Consider the following 25,503-nt stretch of genomic DNA (forward strand, 5'->3'; position numbering starts at 1 on the left):
ACGTGATTGTAGGTCTGTGTTAATTCATATTTACTTTTATCCTTTCTGTGCTATATATGTTAATTGGCCTCAGGTCTGAAAATGACAAAGAAATTACTTGAGCTAGCTGCACAGAGTTGAAGTATAGTATCTATAGTTGCTTAAAAGGCAAGACAAGATAATGTAGACTCTGATGAATTATTTTAGTTTGAAAATATGCACTAAAAGGGTATGACAAATAAATACATTTCAGTGACGTAGCCACAGGGAGTGAAATGTTGAGGAAGAAACCAATTTGTGCAAGAATTGGAAGACCATGCTTGTTCTGGATGCTTCCAAAGGTTCTCACTTGGACACTATTTTATTTTAAAATGCTATTAACTTGAATCCAAGGAAGTCCTGGTTCTTATTTGTGTTTTGTCTTTTGAGGCATGGGAAGAAATCAGGTGTTTTGAGGTATCACTCGTTGGCCCAGGGATCCCTTTGTATTTTTCAATAGAATATAAAAACCTAAATGATACTGAATGTTCCTTTCCATGGATGGTTACACCATTAACTGTGTACTACGCATCTGCTGTTCAGTTGCCCAGTCATGTCCGACTCCTTGCCACCCCATGGACTGCAGCTCACCAGGCTCCTTGAATGGATCTACTCATCTGAATGGATCCTAATTTGTTCAGTTTCTGTTGTATCTAACCAGATGACTTGACAGTGAATGCTCCTTCCTAAACAGATAACCTATTCTTATGCATGTACAGTATCTCCTGCTTTGAGTTTTCCTGGAAATCATTTCTTTTTCTTAGACTGAGATATGAGGAGAAATAAAGTAGACCATCATGCCAATATGTGAACCTCTGGGAACAAAAATGCTTACTGATTAACTTTCACAAAAATCTTTCAAAAGGCCCCAAAGCTTTCTAATTATTGAAAAAACCTGTGAAAAGATGATTGGGCGGTGAGAAGAGGGCAGAGGGCGGTATTTGAGTAGGTAGAGGCCTGGCCTTACAGTCCAGAGACCAGTTTTTCCTTTTTGAGTTTTAGTTTCAGGTGATCTTGATTTAATTTTATTTACCTCTGGTTCTTTCTAACCCCACAGGTTAAATGAAGAGGGTACTTACCGATTCTGACTTCTTATGAGAGATCTTAAAACACTTACAAAAAGCTGTAAATACTACAGAAATGCAAGAGACTCATATTGTTGATTTCAGATGAACTGAAAATGGCTTTGAGGAAATAATACTCACTTGTAGACTAAGCAAAGAATTCTTTGACCATTTTTTGCCTCTGCATTGAAGGAGCTAGTTTGGCCAAATTATCAGACAGGATATAGACAGGTGCCATTGCACTCAGCTGTTTTCCCTTTTGTGAGAGCCTTGAGTTGAATGTTTCTCTGGGCCGCTAATCCTTGGCACCGCAGCTTTGTTCTGAGAGTGGCATCTGGCACTAGATTGATTTAACCGAGTCTGAGGTTTGCTCTTTTCAGAATGTGCTCCCTAGGCAGCTTCTGTGTTGCTCTGACATGACCACATGCTGCTACTGCTTTTCCTGCCTTCCAGCACCACGTGTGAGGCTAAGACATTCTGACACCTGCCATTTGGAACCTTTACTTGCTGAAAAATGTCAAGATTTTCAGACAAGATGAAGACAGATATAACTGATCATTCATCCCTTTCTCAGAAACAGGCTGAGGGCATTTGTTCATAGATGGATGAATTGCTATAGTAGTACAGTTCTGTTAGTTTGGAGAGAGGCACCCAGATTTGTAAAAAAAAGCGTCAGAGGTGTTTATGTGTTCTTATTCTCCTTTGTACCTATTTGGCGTGATATTAATTTGCTGTTTGTATAAGGAAAGGTTTTAGTGATTATCCTTTGGATTTCACAGGATAAATGGTGAGAGTTGGGGGCAGAGGATGCAGTTCTCCTTGCACCTTACTGTTCTTAAGAACCTCACTAGAAAATTGTAGATTTTGGAGGATGAGCTTCTCTTAACGATCATATTGTCATACAGATGCACACACAGATAACTGTCAAAGACAGACCTCCTGTTTGAGGTCCTTGCTGCTGCTGCTGCTTCCTGTTGGTTTTTTTTTTTTTTTTTTTCATTGAGCCTTGATGTTCTAAGATCAGAAGACTGATTGGTAAATAAGGACAGGAGGAAAAGTAGGGTAACCTGCTGAGTTTGTTCCTGCTAGTAACTGGAATCTAAATGGTTGAAGAAGGGACTTGAACACTGTTATAAAATGAAGGCTTAAAAAATTTATTATTTTGCTTTTTCTTACCTTTCAATTTTATGGATAAGTTATAATTGGTTGTTGGCTATTAAGTAAGCTCTTTATTTCTTTTTAAAAATTTATTTATTTTTAATTGATTCTTTGTTTCTTATGTCTTGATCTTTATCTCAGATCTCAAGTTCAGTAATGTCGCAAAGATGGTAATATCTTAATTTTGTGTAATTTGGGAAAGATGTTCCAATGACTCTAGTTATTTTGAATTACAGAAAATGTAAAGTGATTGGATAAGATGCCTTATAAGTTTTTATTAGGAGCCAGACCATTTTGAGAGACTGTGGATCTCTTATAAAACTGTATTCTGACATCTCTTTGGACAGCTTCTTAAGTGGCTCTGGGTGGCTCAGTGAAAAAGGAGACTGAGTATTGGCCATCAGACTTGTTCTTGTATTGTAATTTATGAAGACTAATAAAATAATAAAATCCATCTCCAGCAACTGAAAGGCAATGAGGACTAATGGCTTTTATGTTATGAACAAGGTCCATGAATTAGAATATAAATATTTGAAAACATTTTATAGTAGAAGCCTAGGAGTTCTTCAGTATACAAAGCTTCTTGCTTTGGGTCCTAGACTGGCTTGAATTATATAAAGAAGGATTCTTTTGCAAATTTAAATGGGTTTTAATTTTTTAACTGCTTCCTTCTTATTACTGTAGTTTTTCCATAAAATCACAGAATCTGTATCTTAGGTCATGGTTATAGAAATACTATTCATATAAGTTTATTTGCTTTTTGCACATGCATAATCAGTTGGAGAAGGGTTTGGGGGAGAATGGATACATGTGTATGTATGGCTGAGTCCCTTTGCTGTTCACCTAGAAAACTGCGACAACTTTGTTAATTGGCTATACCCCAATACCAAATAGTTTAAAGTTATCAAGAAAAAAGGAAAAAATATAAAGTAAGCATGTAGTAATTTGGGTTTTACCCTTGAAATGAATCATCTTAATATTGGTTCTACCTGAATCAAATGTATCCTGTATATTCCTGAAGTATGTTTTATGCATTTGCAAGTTATGATCCTAGATAAGATTTGAATTTTAGCTGCAATCTTTGACTCTTCTTCATTCAAGGTACAGTAAATATTCAACAAAGAAAGGGCTGTACTTGTATATGAATTATTTTAAATGCCCTGATATGAAAAACTAATAAAAATAGAAATGTCAAAATAAATATATTCTTTCAAGTAATACACTCTTTTTCTATACTATTTTCCATGGTACACCATTTATCTTTATTTCTACTAGTTTGTAAGGTGGACATATTTCTTATATTCTTTAGTTTATTTTTTAATTGAAGGATGATTGCTTTACAGAATTTTGTTTTCTGTCAAACCTCAGCATGAATCAGCCATAGGTATACATGTGTCTCCTCCCACTTGAACCTCCCTCTCATCTCCCTCCCCAGCCCACCCCTCTAGGTTGGTACAGAGCCCCCGTTTGAGTTATACTTATATTCTTAAGAATGGTATCAAAATGCAAATACTGACCAATGAATGACTCTGAAAACACTGACACAGAGGTCCATGTTCTTTAGTGCCAGCATGCCATCCACTGTTCTCAGCTAGGCCCACCTGCAGCTGAATTTATTCATTCTATAATGTATTAAAGTCAGCTAGTTGCAAGTTCTTTATTCCCTTTATTCTAAAACGATTAAATATGTTTAGGATGATAGTTGTGATAGGCTTTGCTAAAACAAAACAGAAAAGCAGATACTATGATTTATATTTGCATATTGCTTATGTGAATGAAAGCCGTTAAGCTTTCACATTTTTCAAGGGCTCACTATTTCTTTTGAATTTTTGAGGCTTTTTTGTTTGTTTGTTTGTTTTAAAGAAAAGCCAGCATCAAGCACTTTCATTGCAGTAATAAAGCAGGGATAGGTTAGGGGAGTAGGCAGCAATTTCTTTCACCAAATCACTACATAGGACAGCAAAAGAGTGAGAGGGAGAAGCCAGGAATCTCTGAGATCAGCAGGGGGAGCTGGCCATCAAAATACAAGAGATGCTGTGATGACCAGCATCATTTTCTTAAGGTAGAATTCACGGATTTGTCATGGCCATGTCATGATGGCCTGGGCTTTCATGGGTGTTAAGTGTCTACAAACAGCACCTTAAATTTAACTTTTGATTAAAGTTCTTAAAATTTAGGAAGTGGAGCTTGGATAACTAGGAGATTACAAAAGTCCTGGATATCCATTACAAAAAGCACAAGATGGAAGAAAGGCAGTCCCTGAAGAAGGCGTCAGAGGTCCCTGTCAGTCTGGGAACAGACACCTGTAGTGTCCAACATCTCAGTGAAAACAGTTTTCTTTCAAAAGTCAGAGGATTTAAGGGGAGAATCGGGGGGTAGGGCAGTGAAGGCAAAGGCTCTCCCCCTTCCCACTTTAGTTTTGGGTAGGGCTTTTAATTCAGCCCAAGGACATCTCTCAACTTGGAGAATAGTTTGGCCCTGAAAAGTGTCTCAAGTCTGCTATGGCTGTGCATTGCAGCAGTAAGAATGTTTAATTTATAACAGAGAAAACTTTCATCCAAAACAAGATAAAATTATATAATATCCTTGTCCCGCCCCCTCCATACACCAGTTCCTGTTCTGAACTTAATCCATTACTTGTGTTAATACCTAATACTTAACTGAAAACCTGGAGCCAAAGAACTAAAACTCAGTCTTCACCCCAAAACAAAAACAAACTAAAATGAGTAACTTGAGGTTTATGGCATCTAGTTCAGGTCAGCACACATATGAGGAGGAAGGGGGAAGAGTGAAGCTAGTGACAGAACACATTCAACTAGGGAAGATTATAGGAAGAGTGTAGTGGAACATCAGGAAAAGCTCCATGCAGTCTTATAGGTAGCTGGAGGTACCCTGTCTATCCATGGCACATCAGAGAATAGGGACTTCAGGAAGGAGGCTAGTCCTGTCGTTCCACTCTTAGAAGCTCCACGTCAAAGATGAGAGTAGCATTTGGTGGGATGATGCCTGGGTGCCCTCGCGCACCATACCCGTAGTCTGGGGAGACAGTCAGCTTGGCTCTCTGACCCACGCTCATTTGGGCAATCCCTTCGTCCCAGCCTCGGATCACCTGCTTCTTGCCCAGCACGAACTTAAAGGGTTTGTTTCTGTCCCGAGAGGAGTCAAATTTCTTTCCATCTTCCAGCGTCCCCGTGTAGTGCACCACGCAGGTCTGGCCGCGCTGCGGGAAGGTGCGCCCGTCTCCAGGGGAGATGGTCTCTACCTGCACTCCCATGGCGGAGGAGGCGCTGGCCGCTGGGCGGGGTAGACCCGGGGCCGACCAGGCGGCGGTTTTGCGGCCCTGCCTCGTCCCTCCACGCAACGGCTGAGCGCGTGCCCTGCACGCCTCCCTCAGGCTTTAAAACACCGTTTCTTAAAGGATAGTCCTAGACTTTATTAGAATTTAAAACTTTTGCGTTTCACAAAACCGTTAGAGAAATGAAAAGACAAGGCAAAAATTGGGAGAAAATATTTGCAAATTATGTATCTGATGAAGGACTTGTACTTGGAATAGGCAAAGAACACATAATTCGATGAGACAAGCTGATTAAAAATTAAAGATTTGAATAGATATTCCACTAGAGAAGATTAGGAAAGGCCAGAAAAGACATTGAATAAATGTTCAGCATCATCAATAATTAATAAATGTAAAAACAAGCTACAAGTAGATAGCACTTCACGACCACTAGAATAGTTGTAGTCAAAAAGACAGACAACAGCAAGTATTATCTAGGAAATGAACAAACTGGAGTCCTTATTCATTGTACCTAGGCAGTTTCTTAAAAATTAAACATAGATTTACAACCCAGTATTTCCCCTCCTGGGAATCTATCCTAGAGAAATGAAATGTATGTCCACACAGAGACTTGTAAATAAATGTTTATAGCAGTGTTATTCACAATATCAGAAACTTGGACCAACCCCAAATTCTTTTAACTGATGAATAGATAAACAAAATGCAGTATTTCTAGAACAGTGGAATATTATTTAGCAATAAAAAAGAAGTAGTGATACTGCAGCATGAATGAATCTCAAAAGCATTATGCTAAGTGAAAGAAGCCAGACAGAAAGGCCACATACTTTATGATTCCATTTATATGACATGTCCAGGCAGGTGAATATCTAGAGACAGAAAGTAAATTAGTGAATACCTGAGGTTGGAGATGGGAATGAGTACTGCAAATCGGCTCCAAAGGATCTTTTGGGGATGGAAATATTCTGAAATTGGATTTTGGTGATGGTCATACAACATTGAATTATATACTTAAGATGGGTGAACTTTATGAAATGTAAATTATACCTCAGTAAAGGTTTAAAACCTTTATGGTCCCAGCAGCATCAGTATCACCAGTGAACTTGTCAGAAATGCAAATTCTCCACACCAGTAAAGCCAGAACTCTGGACGTGTGTGCCTTAACAACCTTCAGCAGATTCTGATGCAGCGTTGAGTTTGATAACCACGTGAGAATCAAGGAAGGTTAAATGGCGATGTGGGTAGTTTGGGTACAGCTTACATACTTTCAGTCTACCCTGTTACTGTAACTGTAGGAAAGGTTTGAATTAAGGAATGTTGTAATAGAGTTAAAGAAAATTATAGGGCAGTGGGAGTAAAAATAAACTGGCCTTTCATGTTCTTGATATGCCCCTATGAGAAGCTTTATGATTGTGATGTTTGTGTACCACATATATTAGTAAATCCCTGTGTTCTTTTAGACTTGCTGTTACTTAATGAACATAGCATAAACAGGTTCATTTGCCATAACGACAGTGGAAGTTTAGATCCTTAAAAGGAATTATTTCTCCTAAATATTTACACAGTATAATATAGCGGAGCCAGAAATATGCAGTTATCCCAAAAAAGTAAAGATCTGACCATAGATAAAGAAGTAAATGGAGCAGCCTGCTGAACTGAATAACTCCTTCTCTGCCTCTGTCTGTTCAGTGTACTTTTGAAAAGCACGATTAGAAAAAGCAGTTAATCTAGAGCCGTCGTCTTATGTTTGGCGTGTGCCTTCAGGGTTGGTTTGTTTTTTCTTTTTTTTTTTTTCCCCCTGAGCGTTATCTGGGTGGCCAAAAGAAATTTCTGAAGTTTCTTGGTTGCCCCAGAAAAGGCTCTGATGATTCAAACTGGAGACTGCTGGTTGGTGAATGTGTTAGGTAAAGTTTGTAGATAAGGTCACCATTAAATGGGGGTGGGGGGTGGGGGGTGGGATGACTTCTGCAGAGGTATAAGTTCATGTCAGAGGAAAGGAAGGGTTGGCAGGGTGGGGGATTTGAGATAGAGACAAACATAAGACAAGGAAGGAAAGGAGGAATGAGTAATGGTGTTAAAAATGATAAAATGTGTATGATTTATTAGTAGAGTTCACTGAGATTGTCAGCAATAGCATTTGGGAGAATATTGGGGAATGTAGCACAAACCATTGTTTTTTCCAAAACTTTATTCAACTATAGATGAAAAGAACTGAGCTGTTAGCTGCTGGTAAAGTGTATCTCAGTTTCTGTCTCTCTCTGTAACTATTTCATTTCTCATTGTCTTTTTCTCTTTGCTTCTCTCCTTTTTTTTTTTTTTTTTTTTTTGTTCTTAGAACTTTTAATAATTCAATTGTATTATTCAGCACTATTATTAGCAAAATATTAGAATATTATTACCCTCTAAGTTGATAATTCTCATTCTGACTTCTGTTATTGGATGGATAATAAAGGAATAATATATCTTGCAATATTCTGAAAAAGTCTATGCCATAGCAGTCTGAATTCCACATATTTTTTATTAGTGGATAAATTCCCCAAGATCTTAGAAGGCATAAAAAAGAAAAAGTAAACCTTCCTTTGTAAGAAAACTCTAATTCATACTCTTAGATTTATATCTAAATGTAGAATTACATTTGAACAAGAATAAACAGATAATCTGTTATTACATGAGTAAATACAAATTAAATGCCTTAAAATCTGACAGTTTTGAAGTTAACCGCAAGAATCAGGAGAAGCACACTTTTTGGTATGTTTGGGCAGTAAGGATGGTAGAGAGGTTGACATCATGTTTTTTAAAATCAGGACATTTCAAAATGTTGACCAAAGAACAGTTTAATTGTAAAATTAGATGAGTGTTTCTTCCTTGGCCTCTTAGTTTTGGAAACTTTTAGTAGCGAACATGAACTATTTACAGTATTGCTGCAAACAACAGCCTATCCCACGGTTAGTGTTGTACTCTTTGAGCCTGCTTTTCTTGTCCTGGTGCAGTGGGGCCCTTCTCCATGCACCCAGTGTAAACTCACTTAGGCACCAGGCCTCCTGCTTGGTTGCGCCTGTGACTGTCTTTTTTGTGAGCTTCCTTTAGTGGTATTATACAGTACTTTTATCAGCTTCATGTTGGACTCAAGCTTAGATGGGGGAGGGGCGGAAAGGAGGCTCCCCCCACCCCCCAACAAGGGAAACAGAAGACAGTGAAAGGAAGGGAGAAAGAAAATGAAAGGAATGCTTGCCCTGGAGAGTGGTAGAGACCCACAATTTCTGCTGGTTCCATTCTTTGTCAGAAACTGCCCTGCCTCGGTAGAGGGACCCAACCAGCTGCAGATGGAGAGAAGCTCTGCGTCTCCTTTGTCCCTCAGTTTATTGATTGGCTTTCCCCATGACGGCATGGAAGGTACCAGTGATTTTTGTCATCCTTATCTGTGAATGGCCCACTGACAGCAGTAAAAGTGATTTAAATGTAATTGTTTTGACACACTGCGGTACACTGTAGCAGCTCAGTATCATTGTAAACATAAACCAGAATTAGATTCTCTTGTGGCGTGAGTACCATTGTTGAGTTTATAGGCTGAGAGAGTAGGTAGCTGGTACTTCGAAGAACCCCAGATTCTAAATTACAATTCTGTTTGGAAGTTACTAATTTGGGTTTGTCTTTTTTAGGTTTCTTTTGTGGGTTAACAGTGTTCGTCTGATATGATAGGAGACACTGAAGGAAAAGTAGCCCAGAGACTTCTGTATGGTTGAAATTCTGCTTTGTGGATATGATGGGATGTCCATCCCAGGGTACACTCACCCTCTGTTTGGTAGACATTTTAAGTTCTCATAGGCTTATTATGGGTCCTCTGTGTAATTACTCTACTGTTGCTAGACTCATTCTCTTTGCAAAATGTTCATTCTTTGAAAGATAACTCAAGAGTTTTTTCTAAAAAAAACTGTGATCGTTGGAGAATTGCTTCTAACTGATCTTCCACCAGATGGTGCTAGCGTTACATACCTACAGGTAAATTCCTTCGCTGTCATTGTAATCCTGAGGTTGTGTATTTCTGCTCTTTTGCTGTTTCACCATATTTTGCTTTTAGTGTGTGTTTTTTCCGCACCCTAATTTCCTGGTGTATAACCATGTCACCTCACATTTTTTTTGTGGTAGATAGTGAATTGATTTTGCTGTGGCGATTCACTTGGTGGATAGATTCACAGGCCAAGGACTAAGTTATAACTTAAAGACACATAATATATTCTGTATGGTAAAATTTTTCATCATGCATTTCCTTTTTGACCTGTGTGTACAAATTGAGAGTTATTCTTGACTTTTCTGTTTAGTTACTTCTCTTTCATGTTATAAAACAATGTCATATTATTGTTTGAGATCTCATAGGAGTCATGTTTGGAAGTTATTACTAGCCAATGATGTTTACCCACATTTAAGTTCAAAATAACTTTCATAATTTTAGAAGAAAGCTTGGTTAAAAAGAATGTTGGATATTATGTGATGTCAGATCTCCTGGCCAGGTAAACAATGGTCATTTGAAACCTGAATTTTATAAACTTTTTCTTTTTACAAATAAATATAGTTATAAATTTAAAGAAACCAAAATTCATTTAAAGGAATAACTGATAGTTAAATACTATTAATGTTACCATAAATGTTTTTTTCTTTTTATATACCTATATTTTAAAAATATCAAAATTGGTCTTATGTCATAGTTTTATAACCAGCCTTTCCACTTAATGCTTCACAACAATAATTTCTGATGACAATATAGTTTTTCATTAAAGAGCCCTTTAATGATAGGCATTCTGATTTCAGGTTCTTTCTTTCAGAGCCATGCTATGGTTAATAGCACTATTTATTTTTTTGTGTAAAGTAAAATTTCTTTCATATAAGTTCCTAAAAATACATTAGCCAGTTCAGAAAGAATGGCTATTTTTGTGACTTGATCTTTATTTTCAAATTACCATCTGAAAGAGTTTTACAGTTTCAACATCCTTAACAATGTGGGATCTTGTTTCCTGACATCGTTAGGACCACCAAATTACTTTAGTTTCTTTTTTTTTTTGGCTGCATGCAAGGCTTGAGGCATCTTAGTTCCCTCAACCAGGGATTGAACCCGTGCCCCCTGCAGTGGAAGCACAGTCCTCTAACCATTGGACCCCCCCAGGGAATTCCTACCTTAGTTTTTAAAGTGACTAGATATTGCTCATTTGAGACTCCCTGAAATGACAGTTCATCACTAAGTAAAGGAATTTAAAATTGATTTTTTTAAAATTAAGTATTCTTTAAACATTAAATCCTATAGCCCCTTTTATTTATGGTGATTTAGGTTTTGGCCTTGTCTCCTATTTTCAAAATACAAACAACTATTCTTTTATACTTCAGAACAGATTACCTCATAGCAAAGCAAATGATTAACTTTTTTAGACACTTTCTCTTACTTGTTGAGAAATTTAGGTCAAGTCATTTACCTACCGTCTTTTCATATAAATGTTTCTTAGTCTGAAAATTTAGAAGAACTACTTTTAGATAAATTATTTTTAAGACTTTAGTGAAATGAGCTATGCATTTAGCATCAGAAATTTTTAGTAACTATTTTTTTGGTAGGCAGAAGGAGGGAAGAAAAGGAAACTGCTAGATATTGATAAAACTTAAGAAATTCTAGTATACTTTTGTAAAAATTGAAAACATCAGCTATTATTAGTTTAAGCAAATATGTCCTGGGTGATTTTTGATGTCTTACTAAATGTTAATTATGTTTTCATTTAAGTAGGTTACCTTTGAATTAAATTTTCTTTTTAACATAGGAAACATGCAATTTATTTTAAAATAAGAAAAACAGAAAAGCTATTTTCATATCTGGGAAATAAGAGGAGAGGGGGAGACTCATACTGAGGCTTCAAGCAACCTTGTAAATGAATGTGAAAACTATTAGCCAAGTAACAAAAAAAACAAACAGCTAGTTTTCCTCTCTCATGAAAATAATTCTGTCGTCTCAATTTGGCAAAAGGAATTATCATTCTTTTACTATCAGAATGGTCACTGTAAGAAAGGTACTTGCAAATGTGGCTCTAAAAGATTCATCAATGTACTATTTATCTTGGTAGAAGAGACTTATGAACTGTGTAGAAATAAATTCTGTGGTCTAAATATGTTTTTAAAAAAATAAATTATAAATGATCAGATTTATGTAACAGCATTGACTTTTACTTGCAATAACAAAAATTAGTGTTTTTCACTTGCAGACTTTTTGTTTAAAACATTTTAAATGATTTTAAAAGTAAATGTATCTATATTATGGGCATTACACTTTTTTTTTAGGTTATGAGTGTGTGGTTTATAGATATATATTTTTTATTTTTTAATAAAAGACCTAGAAAGACTCTAGAATAGTGCTGATTTAAATAAAGTGCTTTAAGAATGATCAGTTTCATTCTACAGAATTAGCACATTAACTTATAGATCTGGGACAAGATAAAAGTGCAGTGGTAGCTTCTGAAGTGTAGTTTTGTATATTTAAAGTTTGAGATACCATATTATTTATTTATACATTTGTCAAAACAAGCAATTTGAAGGGATTTTAAGTACTGTAATAATCAAACTTTTGAGTTCAGATAGAACTGTGTCAGTTAAATTTCCCCAAAATTATAAATTTTGCTCAGAGTCTTGTCTGTTTTATGGCAAAATAAATAAAACAATCAAATTGCTAAGATTATGAGCCCAATTAGTTTATACCTGAGTGAAATTTGTTTTGTGATATATGATACGTATTAAATGTTGGATATCTGGATATTGTGCAAAGTTTACTTTTGCTTTCCTCAAAATATGCTAGAGATAATTGGAATAATTTTTTAATAGTTTATTGGGAAACTTCTTAATAAGCAGAGCACCTTGTAAAATCTCACATATAATATCTATCCTTAAACTCTAAATACAAAAGAAAAAAAAGGAAGAAGGCAAATGCTGTAACTTTTCTTAGCTGCTTCTCCTGGAAGAAATCATCACCGCTCCCAGCTTGATTTATTTCATTTAATTCTTGCTACATACATTTCTAAGATCCTTATATGTTTTATATTGAAGTAATCAGTGTTGAGGTTTTTCTGTTCATTTAGATTATTTAAGCATTCTGATCTGTGCTTAGTACTGAACTGTTTATTGGACCCATGCTATCTGGTAACTAAAGCATATGAAATTTACTACATTTTGTATTGATTTAATATTAATGTTAATCTAAAATCTTTGGGTGCAGCGTGTCACATCTGTTTTGTATTCCTCTGTTTAAAAGAAGTGGCAGTATGGTATTTGGAGGAATATTTATTATCTGAGTGTTTTTCTTTGCAACAGTTTCCCTCAGTCTTTTGAGAATTATAACTTCCAAGAGACAGTGAATCACCCAGAAAATTCTCAGGTACCCAATTGCTAAAGCCCACAGTTAATTGGAATTTTTATTTACCGTTTAAGTTCCCTTTGCTCAAACAGTGGTAATTTTGGAGGCTTCTGGCAATGACAGAATATAAATTTGTGGTAAGATTTTTTAAAATACTCTTTTCTCTTAATAATTGGTCCTGCCTGCACTTCACGGATACTCTGGGTTTTTTTCTTTTTTGGAAAAGAACTTTGTTAGGCTGAGTGTTCATTTGTGTTTGAAACTAAATTTTCCATGGCTGGTGGCTGAATATTCTTACTTATCCTCAGTTTCATAAAGGGGTTGGCTTTGTGCTTTGTATATAATATGCATCTCTTCCTGTATGTTGATGAGGCTTTGATGAGGAACAAGATGAGCAGCCTCGATTTCCAATTGAAGAGTGTTCATTTTTTCTGTTAGGAAATTTGGAATAATAGATCTTGTTTGCAAAAAATATATAAATCTTCTTGTTGCCCCAAGTAATCCTCTCAAGTCTCGGTGGCTTATAATAATCAAAGTACAATTAGGAGTTCTGCAAAGAACTCTTTGGAGTAGCAAGCTAACTGTTTCACATTTTACTTTTCAGTGTTGACTGGTTACAGTGGAACAATATGTTAGAAGTTATCTGCTCAACTTGTCTCATAATGAAGTAACTACTGAAGAGCAAGAGAGGGAGCGGTTTCTAAGAGTAGATCAAAAATTGAGCACCACCATGTTTCTTCTTTTCAATATTGACACCTAGATAGTCGCATGGTAGAGAACCAAAGGAATTGTAAATACTTAAAGTAGATGATTTTTTCACATATTATATCATTAAGAAAGCCCATAATTTTAAAATGTTAGATAAACTGTACAAATGTCAACCTCTGTACAGCTGTCATCTGTAAGAGAGTGCTGCCAGTGTGCTTTGTAAAGTATATGGAGCCAGAGAAGAAAGAAAGAGGTTGTGTGATGGCTTGATTAAAGAAACAAGAAATGGTTTAAAACCTGCCTAAAGTGATATGTTTCAAATTTACTGAAAGGATGATTTGAAACCCTCCTGAAAAGAAGCGGGGTGTCTGATCCTCTTCCTATTCACATTGTTGTTGTCAACTATAACCAAGTAGTAATAATGGTGGAGGCTTCCCAGGTGGCTAAGTGGTAAAGAATCTGCCTGCCAAGCAGGAGACGTAGGTTCGATCTCTGGGTCGGTAAGATCCTCTGTAGAAGGAAATGGCAACCAACTCCAGTATCTTGCATGGGAAATCCCATGGATGGAGGAGCATGTCGAGCTGCAGTCCATGGAGCCACGAAAGAGGCAGACGTGACTTAGCGACTAAACAGCAACAACAGGCAGCATTTATAGAAATAGTTTCTGTGTGTATCCACATACATGTCTGTGCTTTCCAAGATGCTTTAGAATGATTAATTCAGACAAGAGTCATAAATGTCAGTCTATAATGGATTATAAACACAAGAGAGGCTAAGTATTCTGAAAATTTTGTTGGCCTCATAGAGGAGTATCCATTGTGTTCATTTATAAACTCTCTCTTATTACTACTGACGGAAAACAACTGAATGAATTCATTATGGATTTAAGCCTGTGTATTTCCTATGTGAAGAAAACAAACATTGCTTAATCACTTATGTTAATGAATAATCAAATAGTATAGATCTCATTAAAATATAAAGAGAGTGCTTTGCCCTTCAGTTCTCTTATAATACCTGCTCTCGTTCGTTTATGTTCTTGGGCAGGCAGAAAGTTTGGCAAATGATATTCCCCTCTTCTTTCTTCTCAGTATCGTCAGTGAAGCAGGAGCATCAGTCTACAGTGTCAGCCCTGAAGCTAACAAAGAGATGCCAGGACTGGACCCTAATTTGAGAAGTGCAGGTAAGAAACTATGGACCATCACAGAAGTGTGTGAGTTTAGCATTTTGGACTTAAATTTGTAGCAAGCAAAATATTTAAATATCTAAGAAATTTTAGAAGTTGTATTACAGGCATGTTAGAAAGAAAGTGTTTGATTGGAATAATACTGGGAATTATGGAAAAGAGGTGGAAGAAAACTGCTTTTAAGGAACACTGCACAGTATTCTAGAGTATGGTGAAAAATTAGCCTGAAACATTATTAGTAAAATTAAATGCTGGAGAGTTAATAGTACAATAAAACACTCTCAGCTCTCATTATTATTATGAAATATTACTATTACAGTTTTTTGTTGGAGAAGAGTAATGTATTAACATAAAAATATTTAAAGCGCAAATGCATAAGCAGGCACAGACTTTTAGTCTGTTGCAAAATATTTGCTGAATGACCAGTTTCTCTTGTTTTGCTAATATGAATTTCCATTAGTGTATTGTTTCAATCAGCCTGATTTTATTTTAGTTGTATAAAATTGCTCTGATTTCTGTGTTGTGGAATAGTTTAAATCTTGTGTATGAAGAAATTAAGATATTTTGAGACATCTAATTAAAGTAATTGGAATCACAAGCAAAATATAGATCTGGTCAGAGCATTTTTCTATGTAATAAGTGGATATTTAGACTGCTTTGTTAGAAAGGACTTGTGTGTGTGTGTGTTTACTGATTTATCATTTTTTAATCAAAGTATCATTTATTTACAGTATTATATTTGTTAGGTGTACAGCATTGTGATTCAGTATTTCTACAGATTATACTCCATTAAAAGTTCTTACAAGATAGTCTAACAAGATAGCATTGGTTATAATTCCCAATGCTGTACAATATATCTTTGTTGTTTATTTTGTATTTAGTAGTTTGTATACCTTAACTCCCCAGTTTTAGGAAATGCCAAATTAGGGGAAATAGACTTCTTGTTTAATTTTTTACCCTCTTAAAGATTCTCATCAAATTTCATTGACTGTTCTTGAAATATATACCTGGAGATAGGTATTAGAAAATTTTTGCATTAATCTAAAGTTAAAGACTTCTTTTGTAATCCAAAAGACTTTGTAGTTTCCCTTCAGTTGTTCATTCTATGACAGTCACCTGTCTACAATGATCATCTCTTCAAACTCAGATCCCAGCTCAAATTCTTGCTGCTTCTTTTTTTTCACTTATTTTTATTAGTTGGAGGCTAATTACTTTACAATATTGTAGTCAGTTCTTGCTTCTTCAGTGAAACTTTTCCCTGTCACACCAGCTCAATGGGGTCTCTGCCTCCTTGCCATGTTTTCTTTTGATACTTGCCTTATATAAATAGTAATAAAATATTAAGAGGAAGAATAGCTAGGGTAATCATAGTGGGAGCTACTAACACTAATCTTTTTTAAGCACTTAATATATGTGAAACATTGTGGTAAATACATTACCAGGATTATTTTATTTAATCCTCACAATTGCCCTGAGTCGTTTATTACTCCCCCTTTACAGATGAGGAAACCAAGGCTTAAAAAGAGGCCATATGGCCAAGTAAGTGTGTACATAATATTTGTGTATTAACTTATAAAGTAAAGGAATACTTTACAAAAAGTAAAATTCAGAGCCTCCCTCCCAAGTTGGCACTGAAAGATAGTCATCTAACAGGGCATTTGATAAAAATGTTGCATAGGCGGTGGCAGTCCCTCAAACTTCCCCTTTGCTGCTGCTTCCTTTCCACTGCTGGCCTGTGTGGATACATAACTGCCACAGTATTATAAGGGAGCAAAATTATAATGCTCTAACAAGACTCTATGAAAATAGGAAATAGTAAAAAAGAGAATTGGTATATAGTCCTAATTACTCTGATGTCAAAACCTAGCTAGCTGTGTCTTCAGCTTGTGATTCACTGCTGATGTGCCTTCTTTCTTTGTCTTAGCTTGTTTTCACGTTGGCAATGACTATGTTTGATCCATATCAACTCAAAACACCTACCTAGACATTTTGAGTCTTCATGGTGTCTGGTCCTAGAATCAAATGTTGAAACTGAGAGTCTCCACTCTTGACTTTCTAGGGCCCCACTTCCTTTTCAGTTCCTGTTTTCTGACTGGGAGTCTTTCTCTTTGCTAGTGATTGATGCTGGGCATGACTTTACACTTCATTTGAGATCTACCTACAGGTGTGGATTTTACCTTTCAACCCTCCATAAGTTTACTGTATCAAATATAAGAGAACCTCAACATTCTTACAAGTGTTAAACATATGTAAGAAAATGACCTTTATCTTACTATATCTTTTTGATCAGTTTATCAGCTTATTGAAAACAGAAGTTATCCTTATATATGCTTACATTCCCCTCATAATAAATTCATTATATGGACAGGATTTAAATTGGATGAGTAGAATGGTAGATAGTTGGTATTAAAATGTTTATTTCTGATTTAAAATAAACTACTAGGACAAGGAGAATGGGGAAGAGAAAATAGCAGCAATAGTTTTGAAGCTGGAAATCAATTGAGATCTAGTCAGCTTGAGAAATTGAAATACTGAGACAGCATTTTTGAAAACAGAACTAACCTGAAATAGATCACAGAAACCCTGAGGACTTAGGGAATACACCAAGCACTGTTAGAAGTATCTTGGGAGGGCTGAGAATGGGCCTAAAATAAGAAGATGGATTAAAAGTCTCTTTAAAAAAACAATGCGATCAAGTTAAGCATAGAATACCATATAACCCAGCAATCCCATTTCCAGGTATATACTCAAAAAATTGAAAACAGATACTCAGCAAATACTTGCACACAAATGCTCATGGCAGCACTATTTACTATAGCCGAAAACTGGCATTGGTCCAGTAGCTGAATCTCCATCAGCAGGTGAATGGATAATATGTGGTCTGTCCGTATGATGAAGTAGTATTTTCAGTAATAAGGAATGAGGTAACAAACAATACATGCTATGACATGGATGAGCCTTGAAAACATGCTAAGCAAAAGAATCTGAGCACAAATGGTCACATATTGTATGAAATGTCCAGAATAGGCAAACCTGCAGACACAGAGAGCTGGATGGTGGTTTCCAGGGACTGGGAAGAGGGGACAGTGAAGAGGGACAGCTTAATGTGTTCGGGGTTTCCTGTGGGGGTGATGAAAATGTTTTGGAACTTGATAGAGGTGGTGATTTGCACAATATTGTAAGTGTACTAAATACCACTGAAAGTTACACCTTAAAATGGTTAAGTTTATGTTCTGTGGATTTCACATCAGTAAAAAAAAATGAATTAGACCTAGTCTACAAAGCTGAGTAACTCTCCTTCCACTTTCGCAGAAGACTGGAAAATTGAAGTATCAGGGTCTTCTCAAATGAGTCAGCTCTTCACATCGGGTGGCCAAAGTATTGGAGTTTCAGCTTCAACATCAGTCCTTCCAATGAACACTCAGGACTGATTTCCTTTAGGATGGACTGGTTGGATTTCCTTGCAGTCCAAGGGACTCTCAAGAGTCTTCTCCAACACCACAGTTTAAAAGCATCAATTCTTCAGTGCTCAGCTTTCTTTACAGTCCAACTCTCACATCCATACATGACTACTGGAAAAACCATAGCCTTGACTAGACGGACCTTTGTCGGCAAAGTAATGTCTCTGCTTTTAAATATGCTATCTAGGTTGGTCATAACTTTCCTTCCAAGGAGTAAGTGTCTTTTAATTTCATGGCTGCAGTCACCATCAGCAGTGATTTTGGAGCCCCCAAAAATAAAGTCAGCCGCTGTTTCCACTGTTTCCCCGTCTATTTACCATGAGGTGATGGAACTGGATGCCATGATCTTAGTTTTCTGAATGTTGAGCTTTAAGATTACCTTAAAGAGGACTAAAACCTCCATGGAGGAAATTAGGGGATTCTAACCAACACAAGAGAAAATACATATAGAAACCGAGATCAGAGATTTCACAGAGAAATAGCCAAACTACCTTGTAGTGAAGCCCACAAATGACAAACCTCACCTTTGAGCAAAACACTTATAGTCAGGGTTTTAGTACCCTGCCTGTAATGGAAAGTCGTCATTCACTTAACATGTAAGGAGAATGTATACTGTTAAAGACACATGCCAAAATATGAGGCAGAGGGTGGGGCATATGTACTACATGAAGAAATAGAGACTATGTAGAAAGAAGGAAAATAAAGAAAAAGCTTGATGTCCTTAGAGAAAAGATACTTCACTCATTTAAGGGTATATTTACATAAAATAATTTCACCCTTTTTAGGTATACCATGTATGAATTTTTAAAGCTTATACAAGTCAGTTCACCACAAGTGCTGCAATCAAGATTACAGATATTTATATATGTCAACAGATTTGTCAGCTCCTTATTGAAAAATGTAATTACTGATTAGAGGATCAAGATATGCATTAACAGCATTGCAGTAAAATTTTAATCAGCTTTTTTAGTGAAAAAATTCTAATTTGGAGTTCTTGAATGAAATAAGACAGCATGGGGATTAACCTGTCTTTCTCTGTTGCTGTCTGATGGCAAGGAGAAGTACAAAAATGAAGTGAGTTCTGGCCTTGAAAAATTTCCACTTTATAGTCTCAGGTAATAGAATAAAGAAAGATTTTAAAGACAGCACAGTTTAGTATAGTCTTTTAAGCAATACATTTATTTCCTCTGGAAGCTTTAAGAGTCTAGGTGTTTCATGGATCTAAAGACCAAAAGCAATACAATTCCTTTTATCCTTTGTATATAAGACACCTTAGAAGTGAGGGGAGAATGCTGCTTTCAGTGGTACTGCACATGGCTGTAGCTCTGGTTGCTTACCTTTTAGGATGGTAATCTTCACTCAGTCTGGGCTCCCTTCCACAGGTTATGCACATTTTATTTTTCTTACATGCAGTACACACACACATACACACAGACAGTGAATGGGTTTTCCTTCATGATGTTTTCTTATTGGTTGGTGATGGCCTATGATGGCGTATCAGTTTTTGTGTGGGTGTCTTGAAATCAGCCGACTGATTGAAATCTTATTAGTTCTGATATTTTTTTCAGTTGACTTAGCTGGGTTTTCTAAGAAGACAGTCATCATCTGCAAATAATAATAAGTAATCTAATTTCTGTCTTTTCAGTAATCGTGTCTTCTTTCTTTTCTTTTCCAATTGTGTTAACTAGAATTTCCCGAACAGTGGTGAATAGTAGCAATGATACAGAGAAGCACTGGCATCATATGTGGGAAAAATTAGGTAATATTTGCCATACATTTGGGCAGTCTGCGTTTTAAAAATACATAACAACTTCATTGAGGTACAGTTTACATAGAACACAATTAACCCTTTTAAGTGTATGTCATCATTTTTTAGTATAGTCAGTTTTATAACTATTGCCAATATCCAATTTTAGAGCATTTTCATTGCCCCACATAGAAACCCCATACCAATTAGCAATTTGTTCCCCTTCCTCTCTTTGTCCCAATCTCTGGAAAACACTGACCTTTTTTCTGTCTGTATAGATTTGTCTATTCTGGATATGTCATAGAAATGGAGTCATTACAATGTGAGGTCTTTTGTGACTGACTGGCTTCTTCACTTAGTACGGTGTTTTCAAAGTTTACCCATGCTGTAGCATGTTATCAGTACCCCATTCCTTTTTATTGCCAAATAATTTACCACCATACTGGTGTATGCCACGTTTTTTTCATCCATTTATCAGTTGTTGAATATTTGGGTTGTTTTCACCTTTTCTACTACAATGAGTAATGCTGCTGTGAACCTCCATGTACAAGATTTTATTTGGACAGATATTTTCATTTCTTTTGAGTATGTACCTAGAAGTAAAAACTCAGGGACGTAGGGTGACTGTGTTCAACATGTTCCCTAAGTCTTTTTTACTCCTTTTACTGTACTTTCCTCACCATCCCGCCTCTGCTTCTGTCACCGTTTCATCCTTTTCCTTTCCAGCTCAAAACGTGCATGTGCCGCAAGTTTGGGGCCAAACTCTCACTCTGTCTTCATTTCCTTAATCAGCAGTCTACTAGCCTCCTTTTGCCTGAACTGCTTATCTGTCTCTTACTCTCAGAAATCTGTTGTTAGCCTGATCATTATTACTGTTTGTTGCATAACGTTTCTCTTGGTTATCCTGCCAGCAGAAAAACAGCTCCATCTTCTCTTCAAAGCTTGAGCATACTGCTTTTCAAATTCTACTTTAAACAGTATTCATCTGTCTTTCTCCTCCTGCCTCTGTCTCCTCCATATTTGGTTTTTATACTTCATAGAATGAACAGCATCTGAAAGTGAAATGCCAATTCTAGAAATATTAGATCTTTGTCAAGAGTTGTTTTACTGGGTACACTGTAACTCCAGAAGCCCTTGGGACTTATTGTAGAATTAACGTCATCTAGAAACCATCATTTTCAATCCATCGTTGCTAATATTTAGCAATATTTGGATGAACAAATGATACACTGGCAGTGAACTGTTGGAAGGGAATCCAGTAGAAAATAGTTGAAAATCCTTTTATATATCTCAGAAATGTTAAAATATGGGGTCTACTCGCACTTAACAAATTATATAAAATGCTGTAACCACTTTCTGAGTTTTAGGTTTTCATAATGTGGGTTTTCCTGAAGGTATAGATTTGAGAGGTTTATGTATTGATATACTTTAATTGAATTTCTAATATTGCCTTCCTATGCAGCATATGTTCTGATGCCTGTTACCTTAACTTGGTTTACTGTTGTGAGTTAATTGTTGTTTCTTTAATCTGAAAGTATTTTGGCAACGTATGTATTTGTTTGAAAATCATTCTTATTGTATTATATATATAAAGGCTAGAATAAAGAAATAGTACACTTATCCCTTGGTAGCCTTAGGAGATTCGTTTCAGGAACCCCTCTCAGGTACCAAAACACAAGGATGCTCTTGTCCTTTATATAAAATAGTGTAATATTTACATATAATCTATGCATATCCTCCAAGATACTTTAAAACATCTCTAGATTACTTGTAATACCTAATACAATGTAAATGTTATGTAAACAATTGTAAGTCCAATGTAAATTGTTGTTGAATGCGGAAAATTCAAGTTTTACTTTTTGGAACTTTGTGGAATTTTTTGTCAAACATTTTTGAGCCATAGGAAAATCTGTGAATGTGAAACTTATAGATGTGGAGGGCTGACTTTTTTGTTTTTAGAGGATACCACCTATGTCTCTGGTGGCATACGTTTCAATGTGTAACTATAAATGTGGTAATTAGAAGAAACCACTTATACGTCCATGCTTGTACTAATTAGCTTTATGTGAAATTTGATAAGAAAGGTGTATGTGAAGGCCTTGAAATTCCCATCTCTTCTGTGGGAGAAATAGGCAGATTATAAGATGCCAGCTTATTGCTTCCTAAGCTTGTTTTGCAAGTTGCCATTGTCACTGTCTGTTAGCAATACTAGTAAAAAATGTGAAAAAGACTTGAATGACTGCACAGCGAACCTGATGTTTACAGTGGGTCTTATTTCTGATGAGAGGTGGCACACATCAGGAGAGTCTGATAGTCACTTCTGAGAGGTGGCTTCTTTTACCAGTCCTTGAACAGTTTAACACAAAAGCAGCCATGGAATTTCCTTTAATGACCTTAATATTTTCACTTAATGAATTTATATTTCATCCAACCTTTTATATGAGTAGGTGACATTGACTAACTTTCATATGTTTAGAAAAGGAATCCTGTTCATATGTAAACACTCAATGCATCTATGCTACTTGGGGAAGAAAGAGTTGCCTTAATTATCCTTAAGATTCATATTGATGAAGAATCGATGTTTTTGAACTGCGGTGTTGGAGAAGACTCTTGAGAGTCCCTTAGACTACAAAGAGATCAAACCAGTCCATCCTAAAGGAAATCAGTCCTGAATTTTCATTGGAAGGACTGATGCTGAAGTTGAAACTCCAGTACTTTGGCCACCTGATGTGAAGAGCTGACTCATTTGAAAAGACCCTGATGCTGGGAAAGATAAAAGGCGGGAGGAGAAGGGGATGACAGATGATGAGATGGTTGGATGGCATCACTGATGTGATGGACATGAGTTTGAGCAAGCTTCTGGAATTGGTGATGGACAGGGAAACCTGGTGTGCTGCAGTACATGGGGTTGCAACGAGTTGGACACGACTGAGCAGCTGAACTGAACTGAAGATTCATATTAAATTTCTTTTTTCCAACTAAATTTGTTTTATAAGCTAGTTATGAGATTTTGTTTTAGAAAAGGTGATAATAAATGATGATGAAATAAAAATCATGACATAAGAAGCAATATTTGAAGTTAACTCTCTAGTCTCTTAAAAATTCAATGTGATGGTCCAGAAAGGGATGTAATTAGGACTGTGCTTGTTTTAGGAGCAAGCAGTTAGCATGCAGATCACTTCCCAGACTAATCTTGCAGTCATATTCAAGGCGATACAAGTATATTCACTAGCCAGCTAACTTGATCTCTGATTGCAGTAAGATATGATTCTATCATTTAGTCATCATTATCAAGATGTAGTCTTAATAAGCATATTTAATGCAAAGATGTGTATCATGTTTATAATAATGCAGGGTTATTTAAAAGTAAAACAAATATCTACTTGTTCTTTAAATTGTGAGGTGTCCTTGCATACTGTATTTAACGAATGAACAGGTAATTGTGTAAATGCAGCCAACTGTTTTATTTGTTTTTCCAAATATATAACCCTGTCAATGCATTTGAGCTTAGGAATGCCTAGGAGTTCTGATGACATAATCAATTCTGAAGTTTTGCATTCACTTTTTGTATGGGGGGAACAAACTTTGAAACTTGGTTAAACTGTTGGTCTTTTGGGGGGGAAGAATAAGAGGGATAACTGCTTATATTATAAGAAACTAAAATAGTAATTATCTGGATACTGCTTTTCACATTAAGCCGTACTTGTTTTCTGATTCTGTTTTTTCAGTTTCCATAGCAAGGCGTGTACAAGATCCATTAGCTGAGCTAGTGAAAATCGAGCCAAAGCACATTGGAGTTGGAATGTATCAGGTAAAGCAATGTGGATCATTTACTTTATGAAATCTATCCATAAAGAGAGCAGTACTCAAACCTTGGTATAGTAATTGTCAGTGGGAATAAGGTCCCATGTTCAATGGTTATAGAGTTTGTAGAATGATAGTTAGGTATTATGAATTACTCAGGAAGGAGTGAGTTTTTTATTCTGGTGTTTATGATTTTGATCAAGAGTTAGAATTAGTTATAATCAGTTTAGACACTATTAAAATGTTAGATGCAGGTCTGAAGAGCCTCTCCTTTTAATGTTTTTATAAAAGTGGAGGGGATGTGGATAAAGCGGAGTATGTTGGCACTTTTGGTAAACCCATATGAACTATTGATCTTTATTGATCTTTCCAGAAGAAACCTTTGGTACTTATTTTTTTTTTCCTGTTTTTCAGTCCTATTAGATTATTATAGTTTGTTTTTGTCATTTCCCAGTATGAGTTAAAAGCTTTCATTTTTGTTACTGTGTAGTAGTAGCAATAATAGTAGTAATAGTGCTTATTGGGGGCAGGAGGAGAAGGGGGCGACTGAAGGTGAGATGGCTGCATGACGTCACCGACTCGATGGGCATGAGTTTGAGTAAACTCCAGGAGTGGGTGATGGACAGGGAGGCCTGGCGTGCTGCAATTCATGGGGTCGCAAAGAGTTGGACACGACTGAGCAACTGAACTGTACTGAGTGCTTATTGTTGTTGCTATTGTATTTTCAGTTCTTGAGGTTGTATTCCTTAGGCAAGTGAGGGCGACACTAAATCTGGGTGAAATGAATCCATGTTGGTTTAAGTGGTCTCCAGAAACCTCAAGTTGAATTATTTTCTCTCTGATGAAAGTTCTACTTAGGCCTGAAGGAGAATATTACCCTCTGTATAATTTTCATGAAATTTGAGTGATAGGTACTGTACTTTCTCTAAGGAAATACTATATTACATCATTGGATCTGTGACTGCTAGAAATGGAAGAGAGAGACCTTTGAGATCATCCAACCCTACCCTCCTCATTTGACAGGAAAAGAAGCCATGTCCAAGAGTAGTTAGGATTTTTACCCAGGCTCACACTGTCACAGCCTGGACTAACCTGTCATATATGGGACTTAACTGGAGTTTTCCCATTTTATAGTAAGTTAAACCAAGAGGCAACCAAAGCTTTAGCTGAACTTGTTGATTCAACAAGGATGGTTCCTAAAGGGACTAATCTAGTTACAGATAGATAAAATATCTAGTGTCTAAAGAGTATACCTATTATAGCAGTTTTATGGTACAGGCATCATAGTTAAGAGAAGTTATATTAATTTAAGGTGAAGCTATGGAATACCTCAGCAAGATGGTGGAACAAACGAAAGGGAAAGTCAAACTTATATAACCCAGGAGGCTAATAACCTGTTGCCATCAGGTCTTTAAGTAAATAGCAGGGACCTTGTCTCCAGATTTAGATTCAGAGTGGTGTTTAATGTGGGAAAACTTTGGAATTCATGGAAGAGTTTTAAGCAGAGGAATGACATGATTTGATTTTTATTTTTGATTGTTGACTGACTATTCTAGGTGAAAGGTAATGGTGAGTGGGACACAGTTAATGGAAATCAGTAGAAATGGAAAGAAATAAAATGTATTTTGTAGGGACTACTTGGTGATGTGAGTGAAAAGGAGTTGTGAAGAATTTGCTGCAAGGGTCATGA

General features: G+C 36.2%; 1 protein-coding gene and 1 pseudogene across 2 annotated transcripts in view; one reads left to right on the forward strand and one right to left on the reverse strand.

The window, feature by feature from the left end:
* SRBD1 (S1 RNA binding domain 1) overlaps positions 1-25,503 on the forward strand; it is a 229,504-nt gene that overhangs the window by 115,249 nt on the left and 88,752 nt on the right. For both annotated transcript variants that reach the window (XM_065927372.1, XM_065927371.1), the window contains exons 15-16: positions 14,707-14,798; positions 23,738-23,820. In XM_065927372.1, the coding sequence (XP_065783444.1) occupies positions 14,707-14,798; positions 23,738-23,820 (175 nt within the window). The remainder of the gene's footprint in view (positions 1-14,706; positions 14,799-23,737; positions 23,821-25,503) is intronic.
* LOC136162784 (peptidyl-prolyl cis-trans isomerase FKBP1A pseudogene) lies at positions 5,179-5,557 on the reverse strand (annotated as a pseudogene).

The sequence above is a fragment of the Muntiacus reevesi genome, chromosome 3 (genome assembly GCF_963930625.1).
Source record: "Muntiacus reevesi chromosome 3, mMunRee1.1, whole genome shotgun sequence".
Classification (NCBI taxonomy): domain Eukaryota; kingdom Metazoa; phylum Chordata; class Mammalia; order Artiodactyla; family Cervidae; genus Muntiacus; species Muntiacus reevesi.